Below are 27,421 nucleotides of genomic sequence, written 5' to 3'. Positions count from 1 at the left end.
CTTTTGCTAATTCATCCATGGGTTAAAACAAAGGAGTTAATACTAGTGGCTAATGCTTTAAAGATGTGGGACATACCTGATTTGTGGAAGAAAGTGTTGTACATGCTAGGGATGGTGACAAGACAGCCCCACAAGCATGTTACTTTTTAGCCTATACCTGTAAACAGATTGGAAGCTTGGCACAGCAGCAAAAGCATAACAGGCCCATGCTGCTATGCAGAAGGGGAAACTGAGGCACACCACCTTATGGCACTGGTAGCTAAATGGAAAACAACAGAACACCACTGGCCATCACATACAGCCCCCAGCTAAAACCTCTCCAGCACATAATCAATGATCTACAACCTATCCTGGAAAACGATCCCTCACATTCTATAACAGATTTAAAAGTAGCTATACTTGAACAAAAACACACTTCAGAAACAGACTTCAAAGAGAAACAGCAGAACTAAAATTCATTTGCAAATTTAACACCATTAATTTGGGCTTGAATAGGGACCGGGAGTGGCTGGCTCATTACAAAAGCAGCTTTGCCTCTCCTGGAATTGACACCACCTTATCTATCATTGGGAGTGGACTACATCCACCCTGATCGAATTGGCCCTGCCAACACTGGTTCTCCACTTGTGAGGTAACTCCCGTCCCTTCATGTGTCATTATATAATGCCTGCATCTGTAATTTTCACTCCATGCATCTGAAGTGGTGTTTTACCATGAAAGCTTATGCCCTAATAAATCTGTTAGTCTTTAAGGTGCCACCAGACTCCTGGTTATTTTTACCTGAAGAGTTGATTCAAGTTATGTCAAATATGAGGAAAAGGAAGGTTACTCACTTGTAACCAAAATACTTTGAGAGCATAGCTACACGTTCACACACTAGAAATGTATTCATGGTGTGTTAGGATATAGATATTCAGGCCAGTCTGTAAAGGCCTATACTCTAAGAAATTAGGTGTATTCTTATCACTTGGCTAGTTATAGAGGTATAAAAGAAAGAATCAAAATCATTGTCTGCCGGTGTAAGAGCTTTCTCTTACTGTGACAGTCTGAGGCCCTGTTCTTAGGTTAAGGCCTTTGGCTAAGCAGCAGAGGCAGCCATAAGCTGGGAAGCGAATGGTCAGATCCGCACTTTCCAAACTAGTCACACTGAAATAAGGTGCTATTGGGCTGTTAGGAATACAATCCTGTCCTGATAATGCCTATCGCCTCCAGAGAAAGGGAAGTGCCTAGAAGATGTAAAAGGAAACTTAGTTTGATAGCATCCTGTCTGGCAAGAACTCACTTATTAATAGCTGAGATGTGAAATCCTCATTTCTTTGTTGTTCTATCACTGTAGTCGCCATTTCCCTATTGTTTGTCTGCATAATCTCTGTCTGGTTCTGTGATTGTTCCTGTCTGCTGTATAATTAATTTTGCTGGGTGTAAACTAATTAAAGTGGTGGGATATAATTGGTTAAATAATCAGTAAAATGATTGGTTAAGGTATAGCTAAGCAGAACTCAAGTTTTACTATATAGTCTGCAGTCAATCAGGAAGTGAGTGGGGGGTGGGAATGGGAACAGGGAATGGGGGTGGGGAAATTGGAATCATGTTTAGTTAAGGGCAGGAATGGGAACAGGGACACAGGTAAGGCTCTGTGGTGTCAGAGCTGGGAAGGGGGACACTAAGGAAGGAAACTGGAATCATGCTTGCTGGAAGTTCACCCCAATAAACATCGAATTGTTTGCACCTTTGGACTTCGGGTATTGTTGCTCTCTGTTCATGCGAGAAGGACCAGGGAAGTAAGTGGGTGAAGGAATAAGCCTCCTAACATGGTGCAACTTGGATTAGTGGAACCTTCTTGGAACAAAACCTACTGGAGCACTTGCACACTTCCTGCCCTTCCCCTCGCAGCTCTAAACATCTGGAGGACAGAGCTATAAAGGGGGCAGGGCATAGTTTCTTCTACTACCGCCTCCTCCTACAGTCTCAAGTTGAAATTACGACTGAGGAAGGAAAGTGTGTAGGTCATCTCAAAGAATGCCAATTACAGGTGAGTATCTTTCATTTCTTCAGGTGGCCTCTGCATATTCCCATGCTCATGTATTTGACAAGTAGTACTCCTACCGCCATACAGTAGGTTAAAGAGGTCCAGTTAAATAGAAATTGTAACACTGCCTTTGTGAAAGTATGAAGAGAGCATTAAGTCGCAGCTCTACAGATTGGATATATTCCTATATTAACAGAGGACGCTTCCATGGCCTCATTTAGTCAAGTCCAATCGGAACATTTCTGGGTGAAGTACAGGTATGTTCATAACACTCTTCAATACAGCAGTCCTGCTTTTAAGAGTTCACAAAATTGTACTATATCTTCTGGAAGGAAAGACAATGATGAATTCACATTGCTATGTTGCAAAGTTTGAACATTCAGATCCAAAGGGGAAGGGTGGTCCACTGGTAAGAGCACTAACCTAGGACTAGGAGACCCAAGTTCAATTCCTTGCTCTGCTAAAGACTTCCTGTGTGACCTTGGACAAGCCACTTAGCTCTTCTTTACCCCAGAGGGGGATGTAAGAATAACTACATTAAAAACTGTGAAGAGCTAAGATACTATAGTGATGGGGCTGGGGCAATATAAAAAACAAAAGAGGGAGACAGAGATAGCATCTATATCTGAACAGCTCACAAGTAAAGGAGACTGTTCCTTCAACATTGGACATAGCAACTGATCCAGACAAGAGACCCCTGATGCAGGGCACTTCCCTTGAACCATTTTGGGAGATGGCTGCCTTTCTTCAGCCCTTTTAAATACAGGGCAAAACCTTAGACAAGGCTAATATTACCTCATGCCATATAAGGAAGGTGGTCTTCCAGTCTGAAATGTTGGAACAGAGTGTTGATTACAATCTCTAGCTCCCCGATCCAAGAAAAGATGTCACACCATGAGTGGTTTGATTCTGTATAAGTGTGGATTTGAGGTGTTTTTTATGAGTCATAACAATGGCTTAATTATATGAAAAGCCAAAATTCACAATCTAACCTCCTACATAAAAAAGACCATAGAATTTCCCCCAAAATAATTCTTTCTGAACTAGAGCATATATCTTTAAAAAAAAAATCTTATCTTGATTTAAAAACAGATGGAGAATCCACCACAACTGTAGGTAAAACTGTTCCACTGGATAGTTACCCTTATTGTTAAAATTTTACATCTTATTTTCCAATCTGAATTTGTCTATCTTTAACTTCCAGACATTGGATCTTGACGTTTGGATCTAGACCAGTGGCTCTCAAACTTTTGTACTGGTGACCCCTTTCACATAGCAAGCGACCCCACTTACACATTAAAAACACTTTTAAGTATATTTAATACCATTATAAATGCTGGAGGCTGACAGCTCGCGACCCCCCATGTAATAACCTCGTGACCTCCGAGGGGTCCCAACCCCCAGTTTGAGAACCCCTGATCTAGACTGACCTTCGTCAGTTAGACTGAAGAATCCATGATCAAATATTTGTTCCCCACATAGATACTAAAAGACTCATCATGTTGCCTCTTAATCTTCTCTTTGTTGCTATAAGTAGACTGAGCTCCTTATGTCTTTCACTATAAAGGCATATTTTCTAAGCTTTAAGTATTCTCCTGGTTCTTCTCTGAACCCTCGCTAATTTATCAACATCCACAATTCAAAGAGGATACCAGAACCGGATGCAGTATTGCAGCAGTGGTCACACCAGTGCCAAATGCATATTAGCCGTTTTGGCCACAGTTTTCAGAGTAACAGCCGTGTTAGTCTGTATTCGTAAAAAGAAAAAAGAAAAGGAGTACTTGTGGCACCTTAGAGACTAACCAGTTTATTTGAGCATGAGCTTTCGTGAGCTACAGCTCACTTCATCGGATGCACAGCATCACTTCATGCTATGCATCCGATGAAGTGAGCTGTAGCTCACGAAAGCTCATGCTCAAATAAACTGGTTAGTCTCTAAGGTGCCACAAGTACTCCTTTTCTTTTTTCTTTTGGCCACAGTGTTACTCAGCTGTTTATCCTAGGAAGCAGTGACCAAAAAAGATTGAAGGGTTAAGGTGGATAGAGTCCTTCATCCTGTAAGTATAGCCTACACTCTGTTCCTAGATACGTGTACATTTAGCCATATTAAAACATGTTTACTTACACTTAGCTTGCCAAGCAATCCAGATCACTCTATCAGTGGCCCATCATTTACCACTCCAATTTGTGTCATCTGTAAACTATCAGTTATGATTTTATGTTCTCTTCCAGGTCACTGATGAAAGTTAAACAGCACAGGTCCAAGAACGGATCCCTGCAGGACCACTTTGCAAAAGCAGCTGCTCGATGATGATCCCCCATTTACAATTACATTTTAAGAGCTATCAGTTAACCAGCTTTTAATCCATTTAATGTGTGCCATGTTAATTTTATATTGTTCTAAATTCTTAAACTTCTATAAGGCATTTGATTTGGTCCTCCATGACATTTTGATTAAGTATATCATATCAACTTCTTTTTCAAGATTAGTATAATTTAAGTTAAAAAAAAAAAAAAAAAGATAGTTTGACAGAATCAACATCTGGGGGGAAATCAACATTACGGTCCAGCAAGCTCTTCAGCCAGATCTTTTTAAACTCTTGGATGCAAGTAATCCAGACCAGCTGATTTTAAAGCATGTTTGGTTGGATCTAATCTTTACATATGCACAACGACTGGGATCTTAGGTTTTGTTCCAGGCACAGAGGCAAATACCTGAAATGGGACATTACCGGGCTTTTCAATCCCATCAGGGGTCTGAGCGGAGGCTGTCCTTCAAGTATTGGAATTAACTAACTAAGAAACTTAACAGTAACAAGTCACCAGGACCAGATGGCATTCACCCAAGAGTTCTGAAAGAACCCAAATGTGAAATTGTGCAACTATTAACTATGGTTTGTAACCTGTCCTTTAAATCAGATACTGTACCCAATGACTGGAAGATAGCTAATAACGCCAATATTTAAGAAGGGTTCTAGAGGTGATCCTGGCAATTACAGACCGGTAAGTCTAACATCAGTACCGGGCTAAAGAATAAAATTGTCACACATAGAAGAACATAAATTGTTACGCGAAAGTCAATATGGTTTCTGTAAAGGGAGATCATGACTTACTAATCTATTAGAGTTCTTTGAGGGGGTCAACAAACATGTGGACAAGGGGGATCCAGTGGACACAGTGCACTTAGATTTCCAGAAAGCCTTTGACAAGGTCTCTCACCAAAGACTCTTACGTAAATTAAGTTGTCATGGGATAAGAGGGAAGATCCTTTCATGGATTAAAAGAACGGGTTTAAAAAAAAAAAAAAAACAGGGAACAAAAGGATAGGAATAAATGGTAAATTTTCAGAATGGAGAGAGGTAACTAGTGGTGTTCCCCAAGGGTCAGTCCTAGGACCAATCCTATTCAACTTATTCATAAATGATCTGAAGAAAGGGGTAAACAGTGAGTTGGCAAAGTTTGCAGATGATACTAAACTGCTCAAGATGGTTAAGACCAAAGCAGACTGTGAAGAACTTCAAAAAGATCTCACAAAACTAAGTGCTTGGGTAACAAAATGGCAAATGAAATGTAATGTAATGTGGATAAATAAAAAGTAATGCACATTGGAAAAAATAACCCCAATTATACATACAATATGATGGGGCTAATTTAGCTACAACTAATCAGGAGAAAGATCTTGGAGTCATCATGGATAGTTCTCTAAAGACATCCACGCAGTGTACAGAGGCAGTAAAAAAGCAAGCAGGATGTTAGGAATCATTAAAAAAGGGATAGAGAATAAGACGGAGAATATCTTATTGCCCTTATATAAATGTACGCCCACATCTTGAATACTGCTTACAGATGTGGTCCCCTCATCTCAAAAAAGATACACTGGCATTAGAAAAGATTCAGAAAAGGGCAACTAAAACGATTAGGGTTTTGGAACGGGTCCCATATGAGGAGAGATTAAAGAGGCTAGGACTTTTCAGCTTGCAAAAGAGGAGACTAAGGGATGATATGATAGAGGTCTATAATATCATGAGTGGTGTGGAGAAAGTGAATAAGGAAAAGTTATTTACTTGTTCCCATAATATAAGAACTAGGGGCCACCAAATGAAATTAATGGGCAGCCGGTTTAAAACAAATAAAAGGAAGTAGTTCTTCACTCAGCGCACAGTCAACCTGTGGAACTCCCTGCCTGAGGAGGTTGTGAAGGCTGGGACTATAAACAGGGTATAAGAGAGAACTGGATAAATTCATGGAGGTTAAGTCCATTAATGGCTATTAGCCAGGATGGGTAAGGAATGGTGTCCCTAGCCTCTGTTTGTCAGAGGGTGGAGATGGATGGCAGGAGAGAGATCACTTGATCATTACCTGTTAGGTTCACTCCCTCTGGGGCGCCTGGTATTGGCCACTGTCGGTAGACAGGATACTGGGCTGGATGGACCTTTGGTCTCACCCAGTATGGCTGTTCTTATGTTCTGGCTTATCACTGTGTTTTGGAACCAGAAGGTTTACCCACTAATGCTTCCTGCAATGATACAGCTTGGACAGGATTCTGATGCTCCTTTCCGGCCCAGAGTGAGAAGGTGCTGCATATGGAACAATGAGAAGGCAAATGACCTTCCTCAAAGGAAGCCAAACAATGCACATATGCATCTGTATTAGGAAAAGCAGCAGAGCAAGAGGCATCTCTCTTGAACTATGGTTTCTCCATCTATGGTTCCAATGTGTCAGAACTAATGACATTTGCCAGAGTATTTTGTTAAAAAAAAACAAGAAAATAACTAAGCAAAATAAGGCAGCACTGACCCCAGGAATGATGAACTTGTGCAAATGTGGGTCCAAGGACCCAGCTAGGCTGCTGGTCCATCTGTTACCAGTGTTAGAAGGAACTGAGGTGGACAGTGTGCCACAACCCCTTTCACAGTCTACTTTTCAGATGTTCTGCTCCTTCCCTTATGGCTCTGAAGGCACGAGCATGTTCCACTAGACCTTGCTATTAGAAGGTTCCATCAGTCCAAGCTACACCACCAACATATCCCAAGTGTGGGAATGTGCAGAGGCCACTTAAAATTTTAAATACGCTATCTTGCAATCTCTTGTAGTTCCTCTGGTTTCTTAACTGTTTTAGATAGTAAACTCCTTGGGGCAAGGACTATATGTACATTGGTCTTGTACAGCAATAAGCACAGGATCAGCACTTAAAACAACTGGCTTTAATAGGACATGGTCATACATAGTGAGGACGGATTAGAGGGCCATAAACAAGGAACAAAAAATTACATATTGAGTTGAGGTTTATCTAGTGGGGTGCTTCAATTAATTACATCCAGTCATATTACATCTTTAATCATTTGGAAGACTTAAGAAAATTCACACACAATGGTAATTCAGAAGTGTTCTGAAGATATAATAGAACCCAGAGACTTTAGAAATATGGGCAGAAAAACATTACATCTGAAAAAATGCAAATTAAGACAGCTGTATGGCAATGTCTAAAACAGTTTAAGTGGGAAGATTGAGAGGGTAATTAGATATGAGCTTGCAATGTGATCTGGCAAGAAGAAGAACTAATGTGATTTAGAACTGCATATGGAAAGGCAAAACATGTAATTTGTCCAGCTACACAGCACTGGCATGATCAGACCCAGAAATCTGCATTATGTTTGTCCCCTTTTTCACAACAGGTAGCTAAAATGAAGAAAATTCAAAGAAGAGTAACAAAATCATTTAAAAACTCAAGGGATTAATTTATATTATGAGAAAAAATAAAATATTGACTCAAGATGGAGGGAAGAGAAGTTACAAGGGAATAAAGAGGGAGGAGAAAAACAGTTTTCTATCCTACTTGGCCTCACCTGTGTAGTTGCTAGTCCATTGCTAATGTTGAATCCATTGATTGTTATCTGAATTTGTCCACGATTAATCATCTCAATCACAGCTTCTGCAATTGTATTCATAGGAATGACTGGCATACTGAGGGCAGCATTGCTGTCTGCATTGTCTCCACTATCAGGGCACTTCATCTAAGAAATCGTGCAAGATTCATCAGTGAGAAAATGCTGCGTTCAGTCTACTAGGGCAGAGTGCAAAGAAGTGAAGTTCTCACCTTAACAATTTTGACATCAGGGAGGCTGTCAAGGAATGCCTTCAAGTCTATGCCATTCAAAACAATCCTGTTATCATAAATATGGCCATTGGACTTGAAATCAATGACTGCTTTTTTCTGTGGATCAAGAAAAACAAGTTTCAATTTACAACATTCTATTGCCAAATTACTGTACTGAATATAAGTTCCTAGAGAAGTGCAAGTCCCCACTAGATAATCATTACTATCGGCTTTCCTTTCCATTGCTGTCTCTTACCTTCAGGTGGGGAAACATATTAGCATGGTCTCCAATAAAGAAAGTGTTTGGCATGTAAGCCAGTTTCTCAGAATATTGCTCTGCCACATCAACTGGGGAAGTTTCTTGATCTGTGATGATATAATCCATGAACAGCGCTCCACTGGTTCCAGGGTATCCCAGCCACATAGCCTACAAGCCAAGCCAAAAAGCAACTGATTTTAATCTCAAGTGTGGACAAACCATACGTGCGACTGTATAACCTGCTCTGATTCAGCATCTCTCTACCAAGGTTCTCACACGGATTCTCAAATGGCTGAAACCCGACAAAATGAGAGAACTGTCGCCAATCATTGGAATAATGAAAAATTAAAAAAACAAAAACAAAAAAACAAAAAAACCCACACCCTGTGACAATTATGGCCAGAAATCCATCAAGGACACAGAGTCAGCTATACTCAGTTATGAAGCTGGGTATTAACCAGTCACCTCAGTTTCTTTGACCTGTTTGGAGACTGCAGTGGCCTGGAATTAGATGGTCCTCAGGTTTCTCTCCCCCTTGTCGAGATTTAAGGTAATTCTCCATGCTGCTCATGTGACTTATGAACCTAAGTCTCATTGAAAGTCAAAAGGACATAAGATGCTTTAAATTTTTTTTACCGTTAGTCTCTTCCTCCTTTGATTAGTGTACTGTACGACAGCATAGGTTGGATTTGTCCCACTGCATTCAGCAGGGTGTTAAAAACAGACATTTCATCCACACAAGCAGGGCCAGGAAGCCACTGGTTCCTCCTCTGGATATATGTGGGGGTGGGATAGGTTGGGAGAAGGAACCTAGCAGCTTACATAGCAGCAGCAATGCTAGAAGGGAAGGGGAATAGCCAAGAGCAGAGAGTTAGGAGATGCTGCTTTTTTGTTGTGGGAGGAAAGGCTCGAGCCACTTCTGCTTTTTCCAGAGGGGAGGGGAAATAAGGAGCAGATTGCCCCAAGTAGACAAGAAGAGCTAGGCACACAGGGTTTCCTGAACATCCAAGAGGGATGCAGTCCCAAAGGAACCCTGCAAAGAGGAAAGGGTTCACAACCACTACTAGTTAAATGGAGGTGAGATGGTAATAGTGAACAAGCCCAAAATTAAATGAAAACCCATAAATCATTTTACAGTCAATGACAATTTTCACACATTTATAGGTCTTCTTTGGGCCGGTTGGCTCTTTTGAAAAAACAGTTATCACATACGGCTGCAACAGTAGAGCAGCGAGTCCAAAACGTCTAACAGACCAGCATTTGCACTGCTTCAAGAACCTCACAGAAGGACATTCAAGGTGGTGTTTGGCTTAAACTATCCTTTTCTCAGACCAACTAATTGAAACATCTACCCACCGACGACTCAACTGATTCAGATCTGCTTTATAGGATACAAGGCTGTTCAGTGCCAGTCACCAAAATCAGCATCTAGTAAATAAGACTACTCCCATTGTTTTGCAGAAACGCTTCTGCAACCAGTACACTTACACACACTTATGCTTGGACAAGGAACAAAAATCTACGTCTTCCTTCCCTACTGGCAAAAGGCAGATTGTTGTTCTTACTCTTGGAGGCGTACAGATGCCATGGTGATGGGCGCCTGAAGGGTTCATGTTTAGTCCATCCACCTGGAAACAGTCAGGGCACACCCTGACCGTTGTGTAGGAGCAACACATTGCTCCATCCAAGGACGAGGACCAGATATGAACCCTGGGAAGTTAATTAAAGGACAGTAATCGTGGGAAGCTTCCTTGGCCTGGCCTCAAGGCCTGAGAATTAGGATTGTAGTAGATAGAGGCTGGAAAATAAGAATATTAATCAAAGTCATGTATTCCTTTGTTGTGTCTTTTTGCGGTGGAAGTAGGTAATGCGCAGGGGGGAGAAATATAATAAAAGGGAAGGTGGAAAGCTGACAGGGGGCAGCCCTTTTCAGCTAACCAGCTTGCTTGCTTGGATAAACCTGTGTTCTGTCTCATCATTGAACCGCCACAGGCGCCAATCTGAGAACCTATCTATCCCACTTAGCAAGGTTCTGAAATGGATGGGTAAAAGGGGCAGCTCTCTCCTTTTGCACATCAACTGGTATCAAAAGGTCAGAGAAAACATTAGGACCACAGATTGGATTATGCATCAGAGTAGGTCACTACTGAGGTGACTGACCACAAGAATCCCTCGATATGGCATTCCACAATACCACTGAATATGTTCCTCAATTAGCATACCTCTTCACTACCAGTGTATTTCATCTATTTTTATTTTAATCTGCAAAAAGACTAGATGAAACAAGGATGTAAAATCCCAAGGAAACCTCAAGATTAATCCATCACCTACCAGCAGGCTCACTAGCTATGGCTGCTAACAGGAGCAATCAGAAGGAGCTGCTCAACTATCTGTAGGAAAAATCAGAAGTGAAAGCACTAATGAATAGGGTCCTACCAAATTCATGGCCATGAAAAACGTGTCACGGACCATGAATTTAGATTTCACGGAAGGAGACCAGGTCTTTTGCGTGCTTTTACCCTATACTATACAGATTTCAGCGTTTCTCAAATTGGGGTCCAAAAGGGAGTTGTAAGGGGGTTGCAAAGTTATTTTAGGGAGGTCATGGTATTGCCACCCTTACGTCGGGCGGCTGTTGGCTGGGCACCCAGCTCTGAAGGCAGTGCCCTGCTAGAAGCAGCGCAGAAGTAAGGGTGGAAATACCATACCAGGCCATCCTTACATCTGTACTGCTGCTTGCGACAGCTCTGCCTTTAGAGCTGGGATCCCGGCCAGCAACCGCCACTCTCCAGCTACCCAGATCTGAAGGCAACACTGCTGCCAGGAGCAGCACAGAAGTAAGGGTAGCAATACTACAACCCATCCTTCAATAACCTTGTGACCCCCCTCCGCACCCCCAACACACACTTCTTTTTGGGTCAGGACCCCTACAATTACAACACTGTGAAATTTTAGATGTACATAACTGAAATCATGACATTTATGATTTTTAAAATCCTATGACCATGAAATTGACCAAAATGGACCATAAATTTGGTAGGGCCCTGCTAATGAAAAGTACCACTCATGCTGCAAGGCAAGAATAGCTTACCTGCTGATGTGTGTGCATGCTGCAACAGTCCAAGACTGTTTAGCTTTGGGACCTCCCTAGTCTCATATTGGAGACAGAGACAGAGGAGTGAGAATTCTGTGTACACAGTACCCTTAAAGAATTAAAAGTCTACAGGCCAAACTGTATCTTCAAGAATATTTGTGCTCTTGAGGAACCCTGTCTCCTTATCTGTACTAAAAGGTTTTAGCACACCTAAGGCAAGGTAAAATAAATCACAAACACGACAGCTATCTCTTGCTACTTACTTTTTTCCAGTATTTTTTCAGAAAAACTTTGGAAATGGCAGTTCTATGTTGGCCACAGAAAGCCTCCAAGTGCAGAATGAGTTCAAATAACTCAATCAATCCAGTGTGCATTTTAAACCAAGGACACAATTATCCAACAATACAGCAGCAGTGAAGGATTGGAAGATGGCCTAGCACACAGGACACTGGACTGACACTTGAGACCAGAATTCAATTCCCAGTTCCACCACCACACCCTGATGTGCCCTGCCCTGTCTCTCCATTCCTTATCGATGGAATGAAATATCCCTGCCTACCAGGAGTATTGCGAGGATAAAATCCATTAACGATGAGAGGCATCAGGATACTACAGTATTGCAGATCCTGTAAGTATCCACATATTGATAACAGTAAACTGCTCTAACACTTTTGTATGGCAGAATGAAATAAATTTGCTTTATAGAATTTTATAACATGGCTTGAGATCACTAACTTAAAATGTAGCTCATCTACAACAGATTAAAGGTGTATCCAACAGTTCCAGCTCACCTATATATTTAAAATGTCACTACCTTGAGTATTTCCACCATCCAGGGTTTCCTCTTAGTAGCATTAATCTTCCACTATGTGTTGGTATTGAGTTATTTTAATTTGAACATGGTATGTTCACATATATGCACTGTAAGGACTTTGGTGTCAGTATACCACAGCATGTTCAAACCGCACCTGGTTCAGCACAATGTTTACAGCATTATCTGATGCTGTGTTACCAAAAACTATTGTGCTTATTCAATCATGTACTCAACCTGTATGGAATTATTCTTGTTCATGGAAATAAATTCCACAGAGGCAGCTTTTATATTTATATTTATATTTCCATATAAATTTATATTTCCATATAAATATTGGAAAAAGGGAGCTAATTGTATATAAACCAAACAATTATTTTATTCATACACTACTCCTTACAGAGCAATGCTCACTTTCATTCAGTCCTGTATGGATCAGCATGCCATTTCCACAGCACTCCTAACTTAAAGGAGAGGAGAGAGAAACCAGCCTGTTCTATGACCATGCTGAGCAATGCTCTTACATCAGACAGAGCTCTCCAAACACTGTTTAATTCCTTTACCTGGATAGGTGCTGGTCTGAGAGCAAACAGCTCATTACGGGCTCCCTTAGTATAGCCATTCATGTTAATGAGGATGTGTATCCCATCCTGATGAATGCGATCTGCTGCCTTTCCATTACATGGTATCTAAAATACAAGAATCAAGAACATACATTACTAATTATTCTTACTTTATCACTGAAAGGCCAAAAGCAAGATTAGAAGTCAGCACACCAACAAGTTTAATATATAGAAAAACTTTAAACAGCACTATATAGTTCAGATTAAATTTACAGCTAGCTCAAGTTTCTCATATCCACTTCCCCCAAATAAAGATGCTATGAGTGACAACAGTCACTCAGTTAACCCTGAAAAAATACTCCGAGGGCAAGCATGTCCAAGTTCCCTCAGACATTTGGTATGATAGCAGGCCCAGAGAGCTAGAGAAGTGAGTATTCACCCATGAAAGCTTATTCTCCAATACATCTGTTAGTCTATAAGGTGCCACAGAACTCTGCCGCTTTTACAGATCCAGACTAACACGCTATCCCTCTGATACTTATCAATTATGTTGGTGAGAAAGCTGCTTTCACAGACTCTGACTAAGGTCAGAAGGGACTATCACGATCATCTTGTCTGACCTCCTGCACATTGCAGGCCACAGACCCTCACCCACCCACTCTTATAAACAGATCCCTAGTAGCCTTTATCTGCACCTGTTCCAGTCTGAATTCATCTTAAAACATGGGAGACCAGAATTGCACACAGTATTCCAGATGAGGTCTCACCAATACCTTGTATAATGGTACTAACACTTCCCTGTTTCTACTGGAAATATCTTGCCTAATGCATCCTAGGACTGCATTAGCCTTTTTCATGGCCACATCACATTGATCACAGGATGACTATGAGCTGCCAATAAATACACTCAGGTCTGAAGTGAATGGTGTAGCCTGATGTAATGACTTTTCCAATGATGTTCTGAAATGGGAAAGAATCCCTTTGGAAAGGATGATGCAGCAACAGGTCCAGGTGGTGGAGTGAGTCATGGCTTTCAACCAACGTATAAAAAAAAAAAGTTTGCTGGAAGCTGTTGGCTGGGTGGTGACAGTGGATGAGAAATTTTCCCTCTGAAACTGAACCTACTCCCTGGGTGGTTCTGCCATCCTCTAATATGTACTGTGCGGGACAAGATCTTTAAGCTGTCTGTGATCATTTCCTTTTTGTCACAATTAGCGTAGATGCCCAATGATCAAGAGGCGGCTCCTGAATCCTATAGCGAGTGGAGGGACTTCAGCAGTGCCACAGAAAAAAGCTTGAGACATTCAAAAGGGAAATCTTCAACTGTGTCCTGGACCTCTTGGGGAAACCTGGAGGACTGCAGACATGAATCAGTAGCTGGTCTCAAGGATCACTCCATGAGGAGTAACATGAGCCTGTCTTTCTGCAACTTCCTAGATCAGATCTTGAAGCCAGTGCAGACCCTATGTTTAGACAGGATATGGGCCTCCCCAAGGCAACTGCAATGTCCGTCGCTGAGGGAAAGAGATCTGTTGCACACATGGCAAGGTTTAAAACCTGGGGTTGAACATACCCTGAGCTGAAAGAGAACACTAAACAAGGGAACTAAGGCAGACAAGGAGCCGGCAACCAGGAAACTGGGGGAAAAAGGGAATGCCGCCCCAAGATGGGCGGAATGTGAAAGAAAACAGGTTAAAAACAACTACATTGAAATAAAAAGAAATACAAGCAGGGTAAGAAGAACGCTGGATTAGCAAAGCTAACCAACAGACACAAGGTTCCATCTCAGGCTACAGGTGGTTGAGGAGGACTAGGACCAGTGGTGGGTCTGATCTTCCCTAGGTACCCTCAGCTCATAGCACAAGCACACAGAACACAGGCTGCAACCGAAAGTTTCCGATCAAAGACGCACGAGTGCGCATGTGCTCCTGAAGCAGAGCACCCATAGGGATAACTATTCAAAGAAAAAACAGTTACTCACCAACCCAACTACCACTAACTAACTACAAACCAAACAAACTATCTATAGAGCTAGAGAAACATGGAGAACTTGCAGAGCAAGATGCCACAGTTCCAACAACCGTCACGGGCAGTAAGAAGGAACTGAGGGGGCCCCGGGTTGGCTGAGGTATATATTGAGTGCTGTGCAGGCGCCACTCCAGGAGGCTCCACAGCCGACCCGATGGATGCTGCTAGGGGAAAAGTTTCCAATGGCCATGCGCACAGCGCGTGCACACCTAATTGGAATAGATATGAGCAAACACTCAAAGAAGACTCACCAGTTAATATGGTAAGCAACTACTTTAATTTTAGGCAGCCTCTGTATATTTAATTATGGGAGTCCAGTGAGCAATATAACCCCCAGGAAGATGGGTTAAGGTGTTATAAGAAGGATTGCATAACAGCCCTTGCAAAGTGGACAACAAATCTAAGTGCCAAGTTAGGACAGCAGTACACTGTTGGCACACACACACACACACACACACACACACACACACACACCTCCAGTCCTGTAGCAGCCCTGCAGATTTCTGAGATGAAACATTACTGAAGCATGTCATGACTGCTGCCTGAGAGGCTCCTTCAAGAAGTAGTAAGGTCCTGAGGTATTAACATCTTAGATAAATGATTCTGCATGGAGATATTGTCCTAATATGCATAGACAACTACTGAATGAAAATGGCACTTCATTTACCCTGATCCCCAAAGGCTACAAAGAAGTGGAGGCTACTTGGAGGCCTAAATCCTATCCAAATAAAAACCTTAGTTCTTCTGACATGTAGGGTAAGAGTCCAACTTCCTTTGGGCAAAAAATGGGATTTGAGGAAGAACACTGGGGTATTAGCGCAATCCCATTCACGTGGCCCTCCAATACCACCTTTGCAGGATGAGTGTGTAGGACAGCTCTCTCATGGTGGATTATGACAAAGTGGCTGATCAGCCACTGAAGCCTGTAACTAACTCTTCCTGCAGAGGCAAGAGATTAAAAATGTTCTCTTCAGTGACTGGCAGAGGGGGAAAAAGTGTACTTCCCAAGGGCTCAAAAGACAAGTCCATCAATCCTGTCAGCACCTGGTTAAGGTCCCACAATGGAGCGGGTTCTCCACTTGGTGGGAAGAAGTTAACCAGATCTTTCAGGAATCTCCAGTTGGTGGGATGACTGAAGACAGCAGAATCGACAACATGGTTATTCCAAGATGGGCTGACAATGAGAGGCTCAAAGACTAAGTATAATAGTTCAAATCAGATTACAGAGATGCAGATTCTGGGGGAGACATTATTGGCACCAGGTAACAGAGAGCTTTTCAACTTCTGAGCATAATGTATCAGTATAGATGGCTTTCTGGGCTACAACAATCTCCTGCACACCCACAAAGCACAGCAGCAATGTCCTGTGATCCAAGCCACATCCTGATGAAAAGGAAAGGTAGGAAGAATAGTAAGAGGGGAATATGGCTCCATCTGGAGCTCCTGAATTACCCCAAAATCAAAAACTGCCCCACTGACAAGTAGCAGTCTGGCGTTGCAAGCTTTCACAGAGTTATCACCACTAGCTTCTCCACTATCGGAGCAGCTCTCATTTTTGTATTGCTGTGGTTCAGGGTTGGGGAAAGCTCTTCACAGAGTTGCTGGAAAGCGGCCTTACGCATTCAAAAGTTCTGCAGCCATGATGATGATTCATAGCCACCTCTTCCTCCACTTTGCTTGGAAGACCATCTTGTCTTTTCTGCCATGGTGGCATCTCAGGAGGTGGAGGCTCAGTTTCATTTGGTCTGCCCCCTCTGTCAGGTATTCTGCCCATTAATACCTTATTAATGGCACACACAGTCTTTTCTTGGATAGACCCACTGCTTATCCTCATAATCTTTGACAATCTTGCTGAGCTGCCAAGAGGTGAGCAATGGAAATAGTGCACTTGGTAGTTAAGGCACATTTGGGTTGGTAGACTTTAGCCAGTTTCTCTGTTTGACTCTTAGCTCTAGCTGACCAGCCAAAGGACTGCACAGTTACATCCAAACGTTTCACTAACAGTTTTGTCCAAACTTCATACTCATTGGCTATGGCTTGGTTAATTGTTTCAATTTTTTCCCAATAAGCTGGTCCCAATGGTTTCTTCAGTAAAGGTTTTCCAACATGGCCATGTGGAACCTTTGCTAAGGTTTCTTTTAGTTTTTTTCCCCTGATTCCACTGAACAACTGGAACACAGTTATGTTGGCCAGAGTCTTGGACACGCCTAATGCAATACAACTGCCTTTTAATCTCCTGAAAGACCTCGCTACCACCTCCTTCTTGTGCTTTTTTTGGAGGGGCATTCACACATAGCATTTTGGCAGCTTCCAGTTCTGAGATGAGGTATGTGAGCAGCAGGAGGCAATTCTTCTAATTAAGAAGGCGTTTTGTCACATCTCCTGATGTTAATGATGCATATGGACAGTTCACTTCCTCCAGTAGCCCACTCACTTCAAGTTGGAACTCTTTTGCTTCACTTGGACTGTTAGTAGCTTGCACATTTTCTTCTAGTTTACAATATAGCCTTAACTCAGATACCAGCCAAGTAGCAAGTTTGGTAAATTCAGAGGAACTGGCTCCACCAGAGACTGCTTGAGTCAGTGCTTCATCTTCTAACCATGGACCTTTGTAACCTAGATCCTCCAACGACTCCAGGATGTCGCTCTCCACGAGCTTGAACTCCATCCTCTGCCCTGGCACCCACCGGCTTGTTTCCTTGCAAAGGACAAAGCTGGCACTCTGCGCAAGCAGTTACCAAGCCGACTGCCGGGTTGGCGTGTCAGAGTGAGATGGGAGGGGAGGGGAGCAGGCCCCCAGCCTGATCTCTCACCCGGCACCGGGAGCTGCTTGAGTCATTGCTCGCCATCCCATATCTGCATAATGATGCAGTCCCACCATTCAGTACTTGTTTCCTGGGCTTAGAAATGGAGCTCAGCTGTGTCAAGGTGATGTGAAACTGTCGTCAGCAACTGTGAATTGCTCTGCTCTACATCTGTCCAGCAGGGCTGCTTGCATGGCATCAGTGCGGCGGCTCTCGTATCAGCTATGTAAATACTGCAGGAGAAGGTGCGAGGTGTTTGTAATGCTCACAACAACTGTGTACAGCTGAACGGGGTCCACGCTAGGTATTAAATGTTCAGTTCTGAGAGAAATACTCAACAGGCAGTGCTTTCCAAATTGTTCCTGAAGATCAGCAGCTTTGGGAACGCATTTTGCAAGTGCAAGTATGCAGAGGATCTCTTGAAGAACAGCATTTCTGTTGATGTCAATTTAGCAGATACACCATTTTTATTCAAGAGCTAAGTGGCACATCAGCTGCATATTGCATGGTCCAAAGGGATGAATTTAAGCTATCCCCTGCTGCTGTCCAGCTGCCAGGCCAGTCCCAGCTCCAATGTGTATTAGAGGATTTGCAGGACTACTCTAATTTACAGCCATCCTTGGACCCCAGGGATTGCTTCTGCATCTGAGGATCATTTAAGATGTAGTAAAACCTTTGCCACATACCTTCGATCCAAGAGGTGATGGAGGTAGAAGCTGCTCCAGTGACTAAATCTCTCAGTTATTCCACTATGCAGGGGGAATCTTTCACCAACTTGCTCAGTCATGCTAGGCTTTATATTGTTTGAGTAGCATACAACAGCTTTAATGTACCTAAGAATCAAGCCCTAAATATTCAACCAGTGTAGCAAGTCTCCTCGACCAACTTAGGCTATGTGCATGACTATTGTTTTAATCCACAACCAGCACTCACATCAATAAAATTCCAATAGTCACACTTAAAGTTCACACAATGCCCATCGATTCTCTCCATAACAATGAAACTGCTGACATACACTACCACAAAAGAATTCTGAAGATCACTCTTACCATTACCTGGGAGCATAATTTGTGCTCCAAGAAATTCACTGTGACCAGGATCCTTAACCACAGGTTGAGATCTCCATTTCTGAAAAACATGCTGCGAATTCAAAAGAATGAAAGCTCACCTGGGAGAGGTCAATGAAATGATTTGCTTCTGCCATCACCTTTACACGGAAGTTTGTCCCATCATCAGGGCTGAGGGCATAACAGAACACCTGGGATATACAGCACCACAAGTTAATATAAATACTTGAAATTAGTCTATTGACTACAATTTCATCATAAATGCTATGTAATTACTCTACATTATCCTCATTAAAGAGAGGAAATTGTTTAGGACTAAGTTTAATTTTATTTTACACAAACATTAGCCAGCTATTTTGTAAGTGCTTTGAACACGAAAAATCCTAAATAAGGGTTACGAAAATTGCATATAAGCAGCTTAAGAGTTTGTTGGAAGTGTAACAATTTCACAAGTGGTCTCACTTTTAGATTGATAATACATTCAGCCCATTTTTCTTTATTGACTCTCCAGCCAAACTGAGTAAGTTCTGGAGAAAGCAGTATGCAACTCTCCAGTTAAAAGTGTGAAATGGATCCAGTGTCAAAAGCAAAGGGTGACAAGGTATGTAAACATTTTTACCTTCAGTAAATCTAATATTTACTGGTCACTGATTCAAACAGTCAACCTGCATGAACCCAATTAGTCTAGTGCAGCGGTTCTCAAACTACGAGGGAGGTGTGAGCTGTGTGCTTTTTTCTTTTGTGAAGAGCGGTGGCTGTCAGCCCAAGGTGGCTGGGGCTCGTGCATAAGGGCTGTGCACATCCAGGAAGTGGGGATAACACCTGAGCTTCGGCACTCCTCCCCCCCGGCTGGAGGTGGCAGGACGCCCTCAAATCTCTCAGCTGAAGGTGGCAGGATGCCAGCCCTGCAGCGGCAGTGCAGAAGTAAGGGTAGCAATTGGATGCTAAGTATCCTGTTGACTCCTTTACACTGCTATGTTGCTGCTGGCGCAGTGCTGCTTTCAGAGCGGGGCGCTCAGCCAGCAGCCACTGCTCTGCCTTCAGAGCTGGGTGGCGATATATGTACTTGTGGGTGGGAAGCCATAAATGACTACAGACAGACACAAAGAAGCGGGGCTCAATCAAATCAGTTTGAGAACCACTGGTTTAGAGGGCAAGGTGCTGACTTCAGCATGAAACAGTGGATTCAAGTTCTGTTTGGGGTTTATCTTTTCGTTGGTAGATAGTGAAACAACATCCTCACTCCAGAACAAGTTAAGATGCATCGCTGCCACACACTGCTTAGAAGCCAACATAGGTATTTACTGACTTCTTGCCACCATTAATGCTTGTACCAGAGATTAAAAAAAAAAAAAGTTAACTTGTTAAAATTTCCAAATGTAGTGCTTTAACTAAGCAGCTCTTTCATGAAGATAACAAGGTATCAGTCTGATATAAATTTGCTATTTTTATATCTGTCAGCTAATCTGAAAGTAGTAGTAACTTTTTGTGTTTCTTTATCAGGAAGATAATGATGTATCTGAACATCACAAGCGTCACCATAAGAGAGGCAAAGAGAAAGGGACTTGGGGAACAAGTTTTCAAAGTATATATGAAGGTTTAGGTTGATTAAGTCAGCTGTCAGTGTTTTGAACTCAAGCAGATGTTGTGACCTGGGGAAGTGTCAGTCTGTTCTGACTGATCTAGTAAATAAAGCGTCTTTGCGAATAAAACCAACACTTAAGTATTTTGGCTTTAAGTAAAGATCTCACAATACTTTACAAAGGTAGGCAGTATCCTTATTTTGCTAGAGACATTAAGTCACGTGCTCAGTCACACACTGAACTTGTGACATAGTTGGGAACGGAACTCAGATTTGAGCTTCAGTCCACTTTAGCCACTAAGTGGTACTGCTTCCTTCATACTAGTCTAGTTTACTCTAAGTATTAATGTAGGAAATGGAGGCTCCTGTTCCAGGAAAAAGGATTCAAGTGTCAAGTGGAGTGCCCCAGGGGTCGGTTTTGTTCAATATCTTCATAAATGATCTGGAGGATGGTGTGGATTGCACTCTCAGCAAATTTGCGGATGATACTAAACTGGGAGGAGTGGTAGATATGCTGGAGGGCAGAGATAGGATACAGAGGGACCTAGACAAATTGGAGGATTGGGCCAAAAGAAACCTGATGAGGTTCAATAAGGATAAGTGCAGGGTCCTGCACTTAGGACGGAAGAACCCAATGCAGAGCTACAGACTAGGGACCGAATGGCTAGGCAGCAGTTCTGCGGAAAAGGACCTAGGGGTTACAGTGGACGAGAAGCTGGATATGAGTCAGCAGTGTGCCCTTGTTGCCAAGGAGGCCAATGGCATTTTGGGATGTATAAGTAGGGGCATAGCGAGCAGATCGAGGGACGTGATCGTTCCCCTCTATTCGACATTGGTGAGGCCTCATCTAGAGTACTGTGTCCAGTTTTGGGCCCCACACTACAAGAAGGATGTGGACAAATTGGAGAGAGTCCAGCGAAGGGCAACAAAAATGATTAGGGGTCTGGAACACATGACTTATGAGGAGAGGCTGAGGGAACTGGGATTGTTTAGTCTGCAGAAGAGAAGAATGAGGGGGGATTTGATAGCTGCTTTCAACTACCTGAGAGGTGGTTCCAGAGAGGATGGTTCTAGACTATTCTCAGTGGTAGCAGAGGACAGGACAAGGAGTAATGGTCTCAAGTTGCAGTGGGGGAGGTTTAGGTTGGATATTAGGAAAAACTTTTTCACTAGGAGGGTGGTGAAACACTGGAATGCGTTACCTAGGGAGCTGGTAGAATCTCCTTCCTTGGAAGTTTTTAAGGTCAGGCTTGACAAAGCCTTGGCTGGGATGATTTGATTGGGGATTGGTCCTGCTTTGAGCAGGGGGTTGGACTAGATGACCTCCTGAGGTCTCTTCCAACCCTGATATTCTATGATTCTATGATTGCTAGGAAAAGATGGGATCCACCTAACGAAGAGAGGGAAGAGCATCTTTGCAGGCAGGCTTGCTAACCTAGTGAGGAGGGCTTTAAACTAGGTTTGCTGGGGGATGGAGACCTAACCCCTGAGGTAAGTGGGGAAGTGAGATACGAGGAAGAAACACAAGAAGGATGCAACAGGGGAGGCCTCCCAATTCATACTGACCAAGTAGGGCAATTGGCTAGTTATCTTAGGTGCTTGTATATGAACGCAATTGGAAGTCCTGGCACAGTAAAGGAACTATGATGTGATTGGTTTCAGAGCAGCAGCTGTGTTAGTCTGTATTTGCAAAAAGAAAAGGAGTACTTGTGGCACCTTAGAGACTAACAAATTTATTTGAGCATAAGCTTTCGTGAGCTACAGCTCACTTCATTGGATGCATACATTGGAAAATACAGTGGGGAGATTTATACACACAGAGAACATGCAACAATGGGTGTTACCATACACACTGTAACGAGAGTGATCAGGTAAGGTGAGCTATTACCAGCAGGAGAGCGGGGGAGAAAAAAAAAAAAGGTGAGCCATTTCCAGCTGTTGACAAGAACGTCTGAGGAAGGGTGGGAGGGGGTGGGGGAGAGAGAAATAAACATGGGGAAATAGCTGACAAGAACATATGAGGAACAGTGGGGGGGAATAAACATGGGGAACAGATGGACATCATACCAAAAGGACTGAAGGTAAAAAATCCATTACAGTCTACATACCACACAGACTATGCTGACAGCTTGTGCCACACACTCTCAAATAAACTGCGGAACCACCTGATCAACATCCTCTACAGCAAACAGGGAAAGATTAAGAATGAGCTCTCAAAACTGGACACTCATAAAAAAACAACCTTCCACACAAACGTCCTCGTGGCTAGACTTTACAAAAACTAGACAAACCATTTACAACACACACTTTGCTTCCCTACAAAAGAAAAAGGACACTAAACTATCTAAACTGCTACATGCCACAAGGGGCCACAACAGTGGTTCCCTTAACCCACCCAGCAATATTGTTAATCTATCCAACTATACTCTTAGCCCAGCAGAAGAATCTGTCCTATCTCGGGACCTCTCCTTCTGCCCCTCCACCCCCACGAACATGATACAGTTATGTGGTGAACTAGAATCCTATTTTCGACGTCTCCGACTCAAAGAATATTTCTAACACACCTCTGAACAACATACTAACCCACAGAGACCTTCCTACCAAGACTACAAAAAGAAGAATTCTGGGTGGACTCCTCCTGAAGGTCGAAACAATAGACTGGACTTCTACATAGAGTTCTTCCGCCGACATGCACTGGCTGAAATTGTGGAAAAGCAGCATCACTTGCCCCATAACCTCAGCCGTGCAGAACACAATGCCATCCACAGCCTCAAAAACAACTCTGACATCACAATAAAAAAGGCTGACAAAGGAGGTGCTGTTGTCATCATGAATAGGTCGGAATATGAACAAGAGGCTGCTAAGCAGCTCTCCAACACCACTTTCTACAAGCCATTACCTTCTAATCCCACTGAAGGTTACTAAAAGAAACTACATCATTTGCTCAAGAAACTCCCTGAAAAAGCACAAGAACAAATCCGCACAGACACACCCCTGGACCCCCGACCGGGGTATTCTATCTGCTACCCAAGATCCATAAACCTGGAAATCCTGGACGCCCCATCATCTCAGGCATTGGCACCCTGACAGCAGGATTGTCTGGCTATGTAGACTCCCTCCTCAGGCCCTACGCTACCAGCACTCCCAGCTATCTTCGAGACACCACTGACTTCCTGAGGAAACTACAGTCCATCGGTGATCTTCCTGAAATCACCATCCTAGCCACAATGGATGTAGAAGCCCTCTACACCAACATTCCACACAAAGATGGACTACAAGCCGTCAGGACCAGTATCCCCGATAATGTCACGGCAAACCTGGTGTCTGAACTTTGTGACTTTGTCCTCACCCATAACTATTTCACATTTGGGGACAATGTATACCTTCAAAATCAGCGGCACTGCTATGGGTACCCGCATGGCCCCACAGTATGCCAACATTTTTATGGCTGACTTAGAACAACGCTTCCTAAGCTCTCGTCCCCTAAAGCCCCTACTCTACTTGCGCTACATTGATGACATCTTTATCATCTGGACCCATGGAATAGAAGCCCTTGAGGAATTCCACCAGGACTTCAACAATTTCCATCCCACCATCAACCTCAGCCTGGACCAGTCCACACAAGAGATCCACTTCCTGGACACCACGGTGCTAATAAGAGATGGTCACATAAACACCACCCTCTACCGGAAACCTACTGACTGCTATGCCTACCTACATGCCTCCAGCTTTCATCCAGACCACACCACATGATCCATTGTCTACAGCCAAGCTCTATGATACAACCGCATTTGCTCCAACCCCTCAGACAGAGACAAACACCTACAAGATCTCTATCAAGCATTCTTACAATACCCACCTGCTGAAGTGAAGAAACAGATTGACAGAGCCAGAAGAGTTCCCAGAAGTCACCTACTACAGGACAGGCCCAACAAAGAAAATAACAGAACGCCACTAGCCGTCACCTTCAGCCCCTAACTAAAACCTTTCCAACGCATCATCAAGGATCTACAACATATCCTGAAGGACGACCCATCACTCTCACAGATCTTGGGAGACAGGCCAATCATTGCTTACAGACAGCCCCCCAACCTGAAGCAAATACTCATCAGCAACCACACACCACACAACAGAACCACTAACCCAGGAACCTATCCTTGCAACAAAGCCCATTGCCAACTGTGTCCACATATCTATTCAGGGGACACCATCATAGGGCCTAATCACATCAGCCACACTATCAGAGGCTCGTTCACCTGCTCATCTACCAATGTGATATATGCCATCATGTGCCAGCAATGCCGCTCTGCTATGTACATTGGCCAAACTGGACAGTCTCTACGTAAAAGAATAAATGGACACAAATCAGATGTCAAGAACTATAACATTAAAAAACCAGTTGGAGAACACTTCAATCTCTTTGGTCACTCGATTACAGACCTAAAAGCGGCAATATTTCAACAAAAAAACTTCAAAAACAGACTCCAATGAGAGACTGTTGAATTGGAATTAATTTGCAAACTGGATACAATTAACTTAAGCTTGAATAAAACCTGGGAGTGGATGGGTCATTACACAAAGTAAAGTTATTTCCCCATGTTTATTCCCTCCCTCCCCCCTCACTGTTCCTCAGATGTTCTTGTCGTCAACTGCTGGAAATGGCCCACCTTGATTATCACTACAAAACGTTTTTCTCCCCCACTCTCCTGCTGGTAATAGCTCACCTTACCTGATCACTCTCGTTACAGTGTGTATGGTAACACCCACTGTTTCATGTTCTCTATGTACGTAAATCTCCCCACTGTATTTTCCACTCAATGCATCCGATGAAGTGAGCTGTAGCTCACGAAAGCTTATGCTCAAATAAATCTGTTAGTCTCTAAGGTGCCACAAGTACTCCTTTTCTTTTTATGATGTGATTGAAATAACAGGGACTTGGTGGGGTAACTCACATGACTGGAGCACGGTCATGAATGGGTATGAACTGTTCAGGAAGGATAGGTGGGGGAGAAAAGGTGGAGGAGTTGCACTGTATGTAAGAGAGTGGTATGATTGCTCAGAGCTCAAGTATGAAACCAGAGAAAAGCCTGTTGAGAGTCTTTGGGTTAAGTTTAGAGGTGAGAGCAACAAGGGTAATGTCATGTTGGGTGTCTGCTATAGACAATCAGATCAGGAAGATGAGGTAGACGAGGCTGTCTTCTGACAAGTAACAGAAGTTTCCAGATTGCAGGCCCTGGTTCTCATGGGGGACTTCAATCACCCTGACATCGGCTGGGAAAGCAATACAGCAGTGCACAGACAATCCAGGAAGTTTTTGGAGGGTGTTGGGGACAACTTCCTGGTGCAAGTGCTGGAGCAATCAGCTAGGGGCCGTGCTCCTCTTGACCTGCTGCTCACAAACAGGAAAGAATTGGTAGGGTAAGTAGAAGTGGGTGGCAACATGGGCAGCAGTGACCATGAGATGGTTGAGTTCAGGATCCTGACAAAAGGAAGAAAGGAGAGCTGCAGAATACGGACCCTGGACTTCAGAAAAGCAGACTTTGACTTCCTCAGGGAACTGATGGACAGGATCCCCTGGGAGGCTAATATGTCGGGGAAAGGAGTCCAGGAGAGCTGGCTGTATTTTAAAGAAGCGTTATTGAGGGAGCAGGAACAAACCATCCCAATGCGCAGAAAGAATAGCAAATATGGCAGGCGACCAGGTTGGGTTAGAGAAACCTTCAGTGAGCTTAAACACAAAAAGGAAGCTTACAAGAAGTGGAAACTTGGACAGATGACTAGAGAGGAGTAAAAAAATATTGCTTGAGCATGCAGGGGTGTAATCAGGAAGGCCAAAGCACAACTGGAGTTGCAACTAGCAAAGGATGTGAAGGGTAACAAGAAGGGTTTTGACAGGTGGTCAGGGAAAGTGGCAGGACCCTTACCGAATGGGGCAGGCAACCTAGTGACAGATGATGTGGAAAAAGCTGAAGTACTCAATGCTTTTTTTGCCTCGGTCGTCACAGACAAGGTCAGTTCCCAGACTGCTGCACTGGGCAGCACAGTATGAGGAGGTGGTGAACAGCCCTCAGTGGTGAAAGAACAGGTTAAGGACTATTTAGAAAAGCTGGACACGTACAATGCCATGGTGCCAGATGTGATTGCAGAACCATTGGCCATTATCTTTGAAAACTCGTGGTGATCGGGGGAGGTCCTGGACGATTGAAAAAAGGCAAATATAGTGCCCATCTTTAAAAAAAAGGGAAGGCGGCGAATGGGGAGGGGGGGGAACTACAGATCGGTCAGCCTCACCTCAGTCCCTGGAAAAAATCACGGAGCTGGTCCTCAAGGAATCCATTTTGAAGCACTCGGAGGAGAGGAAGGTGATCAGGAACAGTCAACATGGATTCACCAAGGGCAAGTCACGTCTGACCAACCTGATTGCCTTCTATGATATGAGAACGGGCTCTGTGGATATGGGGAAAGCGGTGGACATGATATACCTTGACTTTAGCAAAGGTTTTGATATGGTCTCCGACAGCATTCTTGCCAGCAAGTTAAAGTATGGATTGAATGCATGGACTATAAGGTGGATAGAAAGCTGGCTAAATCGTCTGGCTAAATAGACAGTGATCAACGGCTCAATGTCTAGTTGGCAGCTGGTATCAAGCAGAGTGCCCCAGGGATTGGTCCTGAGGCCGCTTTTGTTCAACATCTTCATTAATGATCTGGATGATGGGATGGATTGCACCCTCAGCAAGTTCACGGATTACATTAAGATGGGGGAAGAGGTAGATATCCTGGAGGGTAGGGACAGGGTCCAGACTGACCTAGACAAATGAGAGGATTGGGCCAAAAGAAATCTGATGAGGTTCAACAAGGACAAGTATGGAGTCCTGCACTTAGGATGGAAGAATCCCATGCACTGCTACAGGCTGGGAACCAACTGGCTAAGCGGCAGTTCTGCAGAAAAGGACCTGGGGATTACAGTGGACAAGAAGCTGGGTTTGAGTTAACAGTGTGCCCTTGTTGCCAAGAAGGCTAACAGCATATTGGGCTGCATTAGTAGGAGCATTGCCAGCAGATCGAAGGAAGTGATTATTCCCCT

The 27,421-nt window shown here is 43.4% G+C and overlaps 1 protein-coding gene and 1 pseudogene across 2 annotated transcripts in view; both read right to left on the bottom strand.

Moving 5' to 3' along the window:
• Positions 1–27,421, bottom strand: part of OGT (O-linked N-acetylglucosamine (GlcNAc) transferase) — a 79,733-nt gene that overhangs the window by 11,195 nt on the left and 41,117 nt on the right. For both annotated transcript variants that reach the window (XM_074962844.1, XM_074962845.1), the window contains exons 14-18: positions 18,854–18,943; positions 12,854–12,979; positions 8,383–8,553; positions 8,127–8,243; positions 7,876–8,043 (exon numbers count right to left, since the gene is read on the bottom strand). In XM_074962844.1, the coding sequence (XP_074818945.1) occupies positions 7,876–8,043; positions 8,127–8,243; positions 8,383–8,553; positions 12,854–12,979; positions 18,854–18,943 (672 nt within the window). The remainder of the gene's footprint in view (positions 1–7,875; positions 8,044–8,126; positions 8,244–8,382; positions 8,554–12,853; positions 12,980–18,853; positions 18,944–27,421) is intronic.
• LOC141993653 (protein FAM98A-like) lies at positions 16,504–17,620 on the bottom strand (annotated as a pseudogene).

This window comes from Natator depressus, chromosome 9, assembly GCF_965152275.1.
Source record: "Natator depressus isolate rNatDep1 chromosome 9, rNatDep2.hap1, whole genome shotgun sequence".
NCBI lineage: Eukaryota > Metazoa > Chordata > Testudines > Cheloniidae > Natator > Natator depressus.
The sequence above is the reverse complement of the archived record's forward strand: the minus strand, read 5'-3'. Positions and strand labels throughout refer to the sequence as shown.